General features: G+C 33.0%; 2 protein-coding genes and 2 long non-coding RNA genes across 5 annotated transcripts; 2 read left to right on the forward strand and 2 right to left on the reverse strand.

Moving 5' to 3' along the window:
• Positions 1–764: 764 nt before the first annotated feature.
• Positions 765–2,735, reverse strand: LOC125587146. The gene is made up of 2 exons (XR_007323623.1): positions 1,227–2,735; positions 765–1,151 (listed from the first exon to the last, which is right to left on the reverse strand). It is a non-coding gene; the product is annotated as an uncharacterized LOC125587146 (long non-coding RNA).
• A 941-nt stretch (positions 2,736–3,676) lies between these two features.
• LOC125584190 lies at positions 3,677–4,312 on the reverse strand. The gene has a single exon (XM_048752260.1). The coding sequence runs from the start codon at positions 4,310–4,312 to the stop codon at positions 3,677–3,679; it is 636 nt and encodes a 211-aa protein (XP_048608217.1).
• Positions 4,313–4,555: 243 nt separating this feature from the next.
• Positions 4,556–5,394, forward strand: LOC106417769 (kunitz trypsin inhibitor 2-like). The gene has a single exon (XM_013858521.3). It carries the CDS (start codon positions 4,632–4,634, stop codon positions 5,265–5,267), a length of 636 nt encoding a protein of 211 aa, XP_013713975.2. The 5' UTR covers positions 4,556–4,631; the 3' UTR covers positions 5,268–5,394.
• Positions 5,395–10,066: 4,672 nt separating this feature from the next.
• Positions 10,067–11,905, forward strand: LOC125587147. Of its 2 annotated transcripts, none has more exons than XR_007323625.1 (3): positions 10,067–10,495; positions 10,937–11,235; positions 11,451–11,905. It is a non-coding gene; the product is annotated as an uncharacterized LOC125587147 (long non-coding RNA). The 2 variants fall into 2 exon arrangements; XR_007323624.1 differs by having other exon boundaries at positions 10,336–10,495; positions 11,000–11,235.
• The last annotated feature ends 1,983 nt before the right edge of the window (positions 11,906–13,888 follow it).

The raw sequence follows: 13,888 nt of genomic DNA on the forward strand, positions 1-13,888 counted from the left end.
AATTTTAAATTCATTTGTACACTATATTCTTAGTAGTAAATCTTAAAAATCACTCAATATTCTCTTTTCAATTATAAAATTAGGAAATTTACTTGATTAATATTTATTTATGTTTTCCTGTCTTTCAATATTAATATTTGGTTATATGTTTCTGTTTTTTAATTTAAAAATATTTTATTAAATGATATTTTCAGATAACCACACAGTTTATATATAGGAATTTTTAATTTTTAATTTATTTTTAGATTTTGGATAATTCTTATTATCATTAATTTAATCACTTATCTAATCAGATTTTTTTAATTTGTTTATATTTTGTGGTTAATCTATTTTTTTCATTAATGGTATAAACGATATTTATCCCCCTAACTTTCAACGGGAGAGCTTCGTTCTGAATATCATTTCGCCAATAATAGTATAAATTTCAAATCTAAACAACCATCTTTAAATTTACTACAACTAGCAAATGTACTTAAAACTATAATATTTTGCTTCTTAATAGTATAGATATGTTAAAATAAATTGAATACCAGTTTCATAGAAAAAGGTTAACAAATCTAAAACAAAACAAACGAATAAAATAAAAATTTCTCCGTTCAGCATGTCGTAGAACCAAATCCATGAATTCGCTTATACCATCTGCATATTCTTGTTTAAGTAAATTTGCTTTTGGATTTATACGAGATATATCCATCCACCAAGGAAAATAAGTAGAAAAAAACATGTTTTGTGTTTTTTTGGTGAATAAAATAAAATAGTATTAATTTATAGATAAATTTGGATCACTTCTTGATGGATTTTTATGAAGAAAACATTCATCGAAAATTTTGAACTTTCAAAACGGCTGTATAACACTTTCGTCGGAAATACCCGACGGATGCTTGACGATCACTGTAGAATCTTGACAATATTCAAATAGTTAATAAAACGTTCTTCTCACAATTTCTATCATATACAATTTGTAAGCAATATCAATCGTATAAATTCCAAAGGAAGGTTTCGTACGTCAAACCGACAATTCTGCTTATCAGTAACTAGTCCTGATATATATTAAATGTCCAAGAGGGGATCCAAGTTGCTGTGCAGACCAAACCACTCCCTCCAACAGGCATCTCCTCCACACATCTCGCTGCTTGGATCATCTGGTCAATCTGGATTGCAAGGAATCAAAAAATCTTTTAAAATCGAATCTTCTCGGGGCAAGACACACTACTCAAAGCTCTTACCAGCGCAAGGGAATGGCAAGAGGCTCAAAGCTACGACCTAAGAACACAATCCCGCCGCCCCACTCCGCAGATCGAAGGCCACTCTGATGCAATCATATGCAGATCTGACGCAGCCTGGCGATCTGGAATATCGACAGCCGGTTTAGCGTGGAGCTTCTACCGCGCAAATGGAGAGATTATTTTATCTCATAGTAAATCAACCTCTTTTGTGATTTCGTCTCTTTTGGCAGAGGGATTAGCACTGAGAGAAGCCATGGAACATGCATGGGCCCTAGGATTGATGAAAGTGATCTTCGAATCTGATTCTTCTCAACTGATGGCAGCAGTTGAAGGCGAATCAAATTTCTTCGATCTTCACGGAATCGTCTCCAATGTTATCTCCTTCGCAAACTCTATGGAGCTTGCTCGCTTTAATTTTCGTAGTCGCATTAACTTTGTATTGGAAGATGGCCTAGCCAAACAAGCGCTTGATGCGTATCTGTACCAACCACATTGATTTCGAGTTAATGAAATTTTCTTTTGACAAAAAAAAAGTAACTAGTCCTGATGATTACTGCCCCGCGTAACATATAATTCATTTTCACAAACGTAAGTATCTAGAAGCTGCAGGCATAAGCAACCATTTAAAACAAAAAAAAAAACTATTGAGTTGCTCTACTTTTTATCTTTCGACTTTCGAGCATATCTAGTCTGAAACAATGGGGATTTGGGCCTATCCTACAGGAAGTCAGGAACCTGTATATTGTTCGAAGCAAAAAAAAAGAAGTGAAGAGATCGATTTAATCTGTACAAGATTATTCCTTAAAACTTCTTTGTTCGACATCTTGTTGGCATATATGATACATCGAAGAACAATTAGACTACTGATATATCAGTATTTTTTCTAGCTATAACATATGTTTGGGATTTTATCGGATCAAATTATGTTTTATAGTCTTTAAGAGTCTTTGGTGTTTTTGTTTTTGCATTTGAAAATAATATTTGTGAGCAAATTTTTTAACCAACGAGAGCTGATGTTATTGTCTTTTGTGAACCTATCGAAAACTCAAGGTAAAAGACTCTAGAGAGGGCGGAAAGTTTATTCTTCCGTAGGCGTAACATAAGGTAAAAGACAAAACATGTTATGACACATAAACAAGAAAATGTACATCATAGAGTCGTGGGTATAAGTTGTAATAAAGTTACATGTAGACTAACGACATCTTGCTAGAATATAACCTAATGAATTCTAGCTAAAATAGAATATACAAAAAAGTTTTGTTTGCGTTATATACCTATGATAGATCTATGTATAATACTTAATATCCGATTTCTAGATTAAGTAGATGGCCATAATAAAATATTCTATCCCGAGTTATGATATAAAATAAAATATGATTCCACTATTAAGAATATTAAACATATAAATAGTCATATTTATGTTTATAATAGTTATCATAATTTTTATATTTTAAAATTTTAGTTTACTATTTTTTCCATTACAGGAGAGTAAAATATGTCCAAAATGACTAAAAATATCAAAAGTCTTAAAAGGACAAACAAAAGTTGAGAGTGTCTATTTTTCTAAATTTTCCTAATTATTTTATGGTTACCTTTAGAAAAACAATACCAGTATTCCGTCTTATCTTTACTTTATTCTCATAGATTTGTTGTGTAATCTAGTTTTTGTGGATTCGATCCCTTCTATTATACGACATGGTGATTAAAGGGTTATAACTCTTGAGCTATCAACAACAGATTAAAGCAAGTTAATATAAAACTAGAGAATTAAAGAGTTTAGAGCATCTCCAACCCACCTCTATTTCTATCTCTATAATAGCATTTAGAGGCAAAATCATTCCAACCTATCTTTATTTTTGCCTCTAAAATAGAGATTGCTATTTTCTCCTCTATTTATAGAGGAAGAAATAGCATTCCTCTATATTTTGCTCTATATGTAGAGATCTCTATTTTAGAGAAATACATTAGAGTAAAACCCACTTCTATTATAGAGTTACTCTATTTTAGAGGTAAAAATAGAGGAATACATTGGAGATGGTCTTAGAAAAGCAAAAGTCTCGAACACAAATCTTATTTTTTCTTTGAAACTCATTTTGAAATTCGTGCATAAGTGTGTGAAAGATACAACGAATATGATAAGAAAATATTTTGATACAACTTTTGCATCCCACTGCTTATACACACAAATGTGCTCCTTTGAATTATTCCCATGGACTATTTGATCTTCCTTTATATGTTCGTTTTTTTTATAACACTGAATATTATTAAGCCTTTACGGCAATGATCAAAACAAGGTATCACCACCAAGGGGGGAATAAAAAATAAAACCAAAACACAAAACCATACCAGTAGGTAGGTGAAGTTTAAACAAGAAAAATGGTTGTCACAAAGACACAACACCTTAAACAACCACTCACTACACAGGGGAAGTGAGACGGTGGTGTTACCATTTACGAAAGCGGAGCATCGTTCCTTGCTTCATACGCAATGAGTTCCTTCAACCAGTTAGGTCCTCCTAAAGCAATGTAGGATTGATATCTATGGTCAACGGTTACGCTAGTGGCAATTCTCTGTGCTAACACATTTCTTGTCTCTAGGACATGGTCCAAAGACCAGTGTTGAAACCGTTGTACCAAATCACAGATGTTTCCAACAATTTCCCTGGTTTCACTGCATGAGCTTGGAGATAGGAAGCAAGCCCTTGCGCGCTCACATGAAGATTCAAAGATGATCTTATCCTTACGCATGGAATTCATGCTCTCGATGGCCCAAAAGATAGCTAGGAGTTCCGCAAGTTCTGTAGACTGCACAGATGAAAAGGATCTCCTGCCATGCATTAGGACCTTTCCTCGGCTATTCCTTACAATCCAAGAAGCTCCACTCATACGGGACGTATCAGACCATGAGGCAGCTATGTTACACTTGACAATGTCATCAGCTGGTGCCTTCCAAGAAGGTGTGATAGTTCCTAGCGAGTTACTGGGGGTGGTTGCTCTAGCGTCAGGGTAGTTAAGTTCAAACCAAATGTTGGATCCAAGTTTTGCATGTTCCTCGTGCTGTAAATCCAAGTTTGATCCGGTTACCATAGAGTTTAAAGTCTAATCACCTATTTTCAACCCTGGCTGTACTAGAAAGTTTGAAACCAATGATCATGTACTTTCCCATCCCGAGAATGAATTATCAAGATGTGATGTGAGAAAAAAGGCAATACACATTTTAAAAGCTGATAAAATTAGGGTTTATTAACAAAATTAGAGATTTATCTTTTCTTTCTACTGTCACACTCTGTTTAATTTTAACCGCAAAGGCTTCCTATATATACGTGTTTGCTCTCCATAACTCAACTCACTCAAACACCCCAAACACCAAACCCTAAAGGCTAAAACACACAAGATCATCATCACAATGAAGATCTCTTTTCTCATCACTATCCTCTTGGCGACAGTGGCCTGCACCCACGGACAAGAACCGGTGAAAGACACTGCCGGGAATTCTCTTGAGACAGGTCAGCAATACTTCATCCAGCCGATCAAGACCGGGAGCAAGAACGGAGGTGGTCTTGTTCCAGCCGCCATTAGACTCATTCCCCTTTGTCCACTTGGCATCAACCAAGCAGCCTTTACGTTCTTACCAGGCCTACCGGTTAGCTTCGAGTTTTCTGACTTCGTCCCAGAACCCATCGTTAAGACATCTACTGATGTAACCATCGAGTTCAAATCATGCAAGGAATTTTCCTTTATATGGGCAGTTGAATCCTCATCGGATTCCAATGAGCCAGCAATTATCCTCAGTGGTACCCCGGGGAGCCAAAATAGCCGGTTTAAGATAGAGAAAGCCGGAGAAAGAGCAGGAGAAAACACTTATAAGTTGACCAGCTTAGGCGGGACCGTTGGAAACGTCACGGGGATTTTTCTGGCACCACAACTAGTTCTCACCAATGATAATGCCAAGACCACATTCGTCAAATTCAACAAATATAATGAATCTATTACATCTGCTTCTCGTGTTGAGAAGTCAGGTCTAAGGATGTTCCCATTCTGATAGTCAAGATAATGTAATGTTAAGCCTAAGGCTCGTCCATGGCCAAAAATAAGGGGTTGAGAAAATACCCGCACGCATGTTTTTTTACTTTCCTCATGAATATATAAAATGAAATTATGTTTTATAATGCTTTATGAGACGCACATAAAACTTTTAGAAAAAAATTTTATGATAATGTTTTTTAAGTTTTTATTACAAAAATAGTCATCAATGAAGAAAATGACCAAAATAAGTTTTATTAAAAAGTAAAGATGTATTTTTACCCTAGTGATTATTAAATATTTATTATTTGAGCGAATGTATTCAATCTAAATGACGGCACAATTCATTTTTCTTTTGTATGAAGTATTTAAACAACATTTACCATAAAATTCTAATTGCCCGTTCTCCTCAAGAATTTGCGGTCAACTTTTTCTTCTCTATTCTTGCGGTAGTATCCTTAAAAAAACTAATCATGTTTTGGCTTATGGTCTACTATACTCTCAAAATGTTTTTTTCACGGAAATAGAGATGTAAAACCTCACTGATTGGTTTATTTACTTTTACAAAAGAATTGGTGATGAGTTTGATAACAAGGAACTAATATCTTTCTTTCCGGCACTCCATTTAATTCTGAGTACACCCTCCCCACCCCCCCCCCCCCCCCCCCCCCCCCCCAAATTTATAATTATTCAGAAAAGAAAGCCTTCGAATAGGGTAAGGATAATTAGTCCAGCCAAGAAAATCAAATCTTATGTTACGAATAAAACACTGGATATAATCATCCATTTTACGAAAATTATGTGTTTCTTCTTGATTTTGACTGGAGCAATGAAGATCATAGTAGGGGACATGTACGTGTTTTTATAACTCTAAATCCTTGATGCCATATGTGTTAGGTTTTTCTTTCCAAAAAGAATAGGATCAGATATTATTTGTAAGTATTTATGCGCGTTGCTCTCTACTTCTCAATAACTCATTGAGACAAGTTTTACATCAATCCCTTTCTTCTTCTTATTCTTGTGGCTTTACGGTTACTTACATAACAATGGCTCTGGCTATAACGACACAGATATGTCTAAATCATTCATACGTTGGTTCCCCCATCCCTATCAGAAATATTGTCGTCATCCCATTAATTATTTGACCATCCTTTATATGTTTGTTAACATGATCAATTTGGCATGTTCCTCGTGCTGAAAATCAAAATTTGAATTGATTAGAGCCCCTTATTTTCAACTCTCACTGCCAAAACCAACCCATCACGATTCACGACAATGATCCCAATGTGAAGTGAGGATTAAGAAAATAACAAAAAAAAAAAAACTTGATAAAGTTGATTAAATGTAAGGGTTTATTTAACACAAATAAAAGATTAATATTTTCTAGTTACTAAACGACGTTAGATTTAACCGCAGAGGCCAGCTCCCTTTCTACACTTGCGAAGAGAACGCATATTAGGAGGAATAACCTAATCTTCTGTCTCCTTTTATTCCCTTTTCAACAAAGATATATTGATTACATGATAGGGTAAACCAAGATCAACTACAATTTTATGTATTTCGTTATATGAACTAGGTGGATCATAGACCTTTCAAATTTCCCGAATTCTAATAATCTTATTATACTGATAAATAGATCATAGACCTTTCAATTTACGAGTTTTCGTTGTTTCGGGTTGTCGTAAAACCAACTTTCATGAATTCACTTATACTATTTGCATATTCATGTACAAGTAAATTTGGACAAAATCATGACAGATTCCCAATAATAAAACGTTCATTAAGAATTTTAAAATGGCTATAACGACTATATTCCATCGGAAATTCCTGGATCCCTAACAAATACGGTAGAACTAGGTTAAGACCTGCGCCTTGCGCGGAATGAACATTATATATATATATAAATTATTTATATATTATATGTTTATATAATATTATGAAATAATAAATATATATTGAATAATTAAAAAGTCATTATCAACTACTTATATAATTAAATTGGTGCGAACATATAAATAAATTTTATAAATCGAAAAAATATTTTTTCTATTTGATATGATATATAATTAAATTTAAATGATAATAACATATATATAAATAGTATATTTTAATATTAATATTTATTAGATGATGATTTTTGCTCATATTTTTTTTATCATTTGTATCTGTTATAGCAAAAAGTCTAAATTAGTGATAACAAAATTTTTACTGTGGGATTAATGGTTTAAGTAATTTATAATATTTTAAAAAATTAAGTTATCAATATTTTTTCAAATTTTTTTTATCAAAAAAATGTTCAAATAAATTTCAAAATTAAGATATTTATGTATTTTTATATGGCATATAGTTTAATTTAAAATGATACGTATATTTATATATCTTTTATTTTTGATACTTATTAAATGAGACTTTCAACTTATATTATTTTTTAATTATTTTTATCATGTCATAACAAAAGTTTTAAATGATAGATCACAAAATTTGAATGTGAAACTTTTAACAGTTTTAGTAATTTATACTCGTTTTTAAAAATTCAAAATATAATATATAAATAATTTTTTTAATTTTTATTATATGATTACTATGATTGTTTAATTTATTTTAATAGCTTAAATTAAACAAATATAATTATAATACACACTTATTTTTATTAAATCTTTATTATTCAAAATTATTAATTGTCATATATACTTTAGCCACATTAAGTAATTTCATAATCTTATTTAAGGAAATAATGAAGCATATTAATAATGTATTTATTGTAGTTTAATTAAAAGCTTATTATATATTTAGATGGACCAACCTATTTCTCTAAAGATTCTAAGAATCATTATAGTGATGACACATGGCTACAAAAAAAAATTACAATGCTTCTCAAATAATATATAGGGGATCTTAAAAAAATCATCTGCTAATAGCTAATGAAACGTTCTTCTCACACTTTCTACCATATACCATTTGTAAGCATGGCTATATCCAACATATAATTTCCAAAGGATGGTTTCATATTTTTTTTTGGAAGATGGCAGGAGACAATAGTCTCCTACTTTTTATTCAAATCCAAACTTCGTTACAAGACAATCTGTCTAGCTCTAGCAATCCCATTAATATCATCCGACAAGATGGAAGCAACGTACTCCGGAACAAACTCAAAATAATGTAAACCGTAAGATAAAGAAAAAGCATAGTTAGCTAATCCATCTGCTAGACAATTAGCCTCCTCATACACATGCGAAATTTTGACTAACCAGTCTCTTGATATGAAGCCATAGCACAAACATACTAGGAATGACAGGGGATGAGAATCCTGAATCCATGTCTTAAGAAAACCCACCACACTCTCGGAATCAACCTCCACTTCTAGCCGTCGGATCCCCTTATCCCATGCTATACAGAGGCCGTAATAAACACCCCATAACTCCGCCAATGGGGCTGAGCAAATACCAATATTGATCGCAAAGCCTCATCTCCACTCTCCATATTCATCACGCATAGCCCCACCTGCTGTAGCCAGTCCCGGATTTCCTTTAGAGGATCCATCAGTATTCAATTTGCACCATCCATTTCCCGGCTTACACCATGCGATCTGTCTCTCCACATGCCCACTAACGGTCGAGCGGGGCCGCAGTTTCTTATTTGCTAGTATCACCTCCTGAGTCTTATCTTTAACAAACTGCATCCTATCTCGACACTTCCCAGTTTCACCGAAGACATACCCACACCTCCATTTCTAACACCACCACACAGTCAACGCAAACATTGTGGGCCATTGATCTCTATTAGCCGACGTATCATTTGTGAGATTCTCATACAGCCATTCTAAAAGTGGTTGATTAGAGAACCGCTGTTATTTTCTTAGGTTCACAAGTCTTCTCCATAGTCCCTTTGCAGCAGGGCAATCTCGAAGGACATGAAGGATTGTCTCGTCTCCATTCTTGCACAGATGGCACATTCCATTATCACTCAAGTGTCTACGCTTCTACTCCATGCTTGTCATGATAACTTGGTGCACAACCAACCATAAAAAAAATCTAACTCTTTCTGGTACTATGGCCCGCCAAACCCGACTGTAGAAAGCCTCCATATTTGGTCTTGGTGCCTCGTCTTTTGTCAAAAGTGCATACGCTGATTTCACAGAGAAGAGACAATTCTTACTTCCTCCCCACGACATCCTATCCCTAGCTCTTGTCACTACAAAAAAATGGTTGTATTACATCACTTAATTAGTATCATAAAAATAAGTGATATTAATTTAAATCATTTATTGATAAATGATATATTTCAGAATCAGTTATATTAAATGATGTTGTTATTAACTTATTTAACATCATTTCAATGAAATTGACATAAAACTATATTAATTTACATCATTTCAAAAAAATTGATACAAAATACAAGTTTACATCAATTAAATAATTGACACACTTATTAATCTTTACTAACATCACTTATACAATGATACAAAAGTAGTATCATTTCAATAAATGATGTAAATTTTTGGAATCAGTAATAAAATGATACTAAAATAATTTTAATTAATTTATCAATATATGCAGTTCATTCGTTTCGGTTGAAACTGAAAAGCTCATTTTTAAAATATCTGCACACTCGTTTAAAATATCTAAATAACTAAATAGATAAACTAATCAATACAATACTAAAAGGGGGATAATCTCAACTCTCAGCTATGCCACGTCATCAGAAATAATTGGCCAATAACAACATTTCATTCTCGGTTTGGGCTTCAATTTTTTACGTATGGGCTTGGAATTGGTTTTGATTTCGATTGAGCCTTTCACGTCTACCTAAACCTACGTCTACGGAGACCAAGTCACGTATCTCTCCGCCTCTTCCCCATTTCTCTTCGTCTTCTTCCTTGAAACCTCAGCGTTTCAGTTCTGATTATCCCCTTCTTCACTTTTAGATTCTTCCCAATCAATTTCGCAATCAATTTTTTTCTTAATAGTTTCGTTTCATCTTCCCCCTTTCCTCCTTCTTTATATAATGTTTTTTTTCCGATTACAAATCAAAACCCTATATTTACTCGAAACTCGATCGATGGCGATGAAACCACATGGGAAGTTGATTATCTCCTCTGATTACGACGACAAAGTCGTGTTCTTCAAAGATCTCTCCTTGGGTCACCACGAAGCTCAGTTGCGGTTTCGGCTCATCCATTTCTGGGAGGCTTGGAACCCAGTTAAGAAGACGCTCATCGGCATGGAGATGCTACTCATCGACGAGAAGGTACAGTAATGAATCGTTTGTTATCCTTTCAAAAGAATTATATCATTGTCGTTCTTCACTTAATTATTTTTTTTTCCTTTCGTTTGTTATCCTTTCAAAAGAATTATATCATTGTCGTTCTTCACTTAATTATTTTTTTTCCTTTCGTTTGTTATCCTTTCAAAAGAATTATATCATTATCGTTCTTCACTTAATTTTTTTTTTCCTTATGGTTGTTATCCTTTCAAAAGAAGTTATCGTTCTTCACTTAATTTTTTTTTTATGGTTTTATTCGCAGGGATTAGTAATATGTTAGTTACTAAGATGCCGAAAGTGAATTCTTTCAAAAGAATTATATCATTATCGTTCTTCACTTAATTTTTTTTTTCCTTATGGTTGTTATCCTTTCAAAAGAAGTTATCGTTCTTAACTTAATTTTTTTTTTTATGGTTTTATTCGCAGGGATTAGTAATATGTTAGTTACTAAGATGCCGAAAGTGAATTCTTAATCATTCTCTTTTACAGTTACCGTCTATTTCAAAGGCTATGGCGGAAGTGACAGAAACCGTGGATCAGATGCGGAGGAATAGGTGGTTGCCAGGGAGAAGCGACTACTATATGTGTGGTAAGCCAGGTTACATGGTCAGAGACTGTTTGGAGGACACGGAGGCGGTGGTGGCTACGGTTGATGGACAGGAGGAGGTGGTGGCCACGAGGTGGAGTCAGGTACAAAGGTGGTCAGTATCAACAAAAATTTGAAGGTACTCTCAGTAATATTGCAAATTATGATTGGTCAAGACCAACTGAATTAGACATTGTTCTCTCTTTAGCCAGTTTCAGATCGGACCATACGTATATGATAGATCTTTTGCATTCGATTTAGCATTTTCTTGAACTGTGACTACCATTTCTTTCATTAAGATATCTTCACCTCAGATACAAACTATATCTTTGGTTTGTTCTGTGATAACCTCAGGGTCCTCTATACGATAAGCATTTGAAGCTACAAAGGTTCTTGCTGATGATTATCAACGCAATGGCACTGCTTTTTATCTTTGGGTAATTAGTTTTCTTCTTCTGCTCTTTATCCGTACATTCTCTTGATATCTAAGCAAGTCACCTACCTTGCTTTTTGTTCTCTGATTCAGGCAGTTATGTCACAACATTAACACCAGCCCCACTACTCTCCCCACTCTCCGTCAATTAAACATGATAATTATCATGAAAGCTAACCTTTTGGAGCTGTATATACTATAAATATGTTTCATCTCTGCGATGAAAATTCCAAACAGCTAAAAAAATCTAAAACTCCGCTATTTATAAGTGATGGATCGTTTGTGTCTATTAGCTTTTGTTTGGATATTTACTTGATTTTAGGTGATGCAAGTGATGGATGATACCCTTTACCAGGTTCTAGAGTTGCGTCAACACCTGCTAAACCAAAAAGGCAAGAACTCTAGACTCCACTGGGGAGCTCACTAGCCACCACGGCTAGGAAACATACTAATATAAAAACCAGCTGTCATAAAAAAAAACAAGTTCAGTTCCATCGGATACAAATCAAACCTAAGAAAAACTTGACATGTTTTGGTCTTTTCCTTCAGATTTGAAGCTGCAGGGAGAATAAGGATATGGAAGAGGAGATAAACAAGAGAATAATGGGTGGGGAGGCTTTGACAGTAGAGGATGGTAATAAATCAAGTTGGCATCTTTCAGTATTTACAATAACAGCAGACGTGATTCAAGCAACTCTTGAGAAATTTATAAAATGTGAAATGGATGGGTATGTATCAAAACCCTTTGCAGCAGAGCAGCTATACCGAGAACTTTCTATCTTTTTCAATGACTTCAGATACAGAATCATAAGGGCTTGAAGAAGAAGGCTGAAGGAACACAAAACTCGCGTCTCCTTTGCATCTTGAATTAGTAGTAAGCCTATATATATGTATCTTCCCATCTAAACTAATCACACTTTCTCGATTGCCAGTAATGTCTCTGAACTTTCTTTAGGAAAGTAAAAAAAAAACAGATTGATAATTGCAAAAGAGTGTATATAGGAAGGCATGTGTGACAATATTGTGGCCAGGCCAAGAAGTTAGAGTAGTAGCAGGAATCGATGTATATATTTTGGGTTGCTTTGTATACCTATATATTATTTTGGCTGACTCTCGCTATGTTCTGTTAGCAGCATACTTATATATATGATTTATGGTTAATATCACTGAGAAGCAAAAATAAATGGGGGAGGAAACTTTGCACTTATCAAATAGCAGCCACTACTAGAGAATTATCCCCAAACCTTCATGTATTTATTTAATTATCCATGCGCACACATATAACAAAAAAAATCCAATTTTACATATATTTTTCCTAAATCTACACATCAGTATTTTTAATATAACACATCTTCCCATGAAAATCATTAATAAGTTGGAAGGTAATATTTGGAGCTAAAATCACGAAGACTATATATATCTTCTGCAATATGATAAAACAAAATATAAAAAAACTCAAAGAAAAAAAGATATTACATTTAAAAAAATAAAATAAATTACATTTTCAAATAAAGTATTATTCTTTGTACTGAAATGCAAAATTAAAACATCATACAATTATTTCAAACATTTAATTTTAGTATCTATTAAATCACTTTACTCTTCGCAACAAAATAATGACGATGGATAAAAATAACAGTCTATATACAAAAATATTTCTCAAACCAATAAAATTATTAAATTTTATTGAACTAAGTAGTTTTAAGCAATAAAAATATAGCCAGAGAAAAATAAAATAAATTGAAAAAGTACATCTAAAGCATTAATAAGACTTATAAAAACAATATTTCAGTGTTTACTTATTTTAAAAATATAAATCAACGACATATAATTTCTAAGTTATATCCACGGAAATACATCCAATAACAAAAATTCTACAATAAACGTATCTAAGAAATATTCAATGGATGATGATGATGTAGTATTTGTTATCATATGCTTACTATAATTATTCAAGAACTACAATTGTATTAATCATCAAATGTCATGCAAACATCTGTAATGCATGTAAGCTTACAAAATTACAGTATATATTTATGTTTAAGACTATTAAGTATTATAGACTCAGTGTAATAGTATTAGTTATGAACTATTATCTTACAAAATTAAGTATACATATAATTTAAATATACTATAATTTTTTTTTAAGTTATAAGAAAATTGTAAAACCTAATAAATATAAAATAATATAAATTTGAATTATCATGTGCGATACTTTATAGTTTTTGTTCAGGAAATTGGAGAAAAATAGTACCCGCTTCAACATCGAAAACAAAAAATTATTACAAAACATACTATAATAGACATTGTCATCGTCAGAAGTTAAAAAAAAAAAACATTAACCTATAGAAAGACAGTT

Source organism: Brassica napus, chromosome A2, assembly GCF_020379485.1.
Source record: "Brassica napus cultivar Da-Ae chromosome A2, Da-Ae, whole genome shotgun sequence".
Taxonomy (NCBI): Eukaryota; Viridiplantae; Streptophyta; class Magnoliopsida; order Brassicales; family Brassicaceae; genus Brassica; species Brassica napus.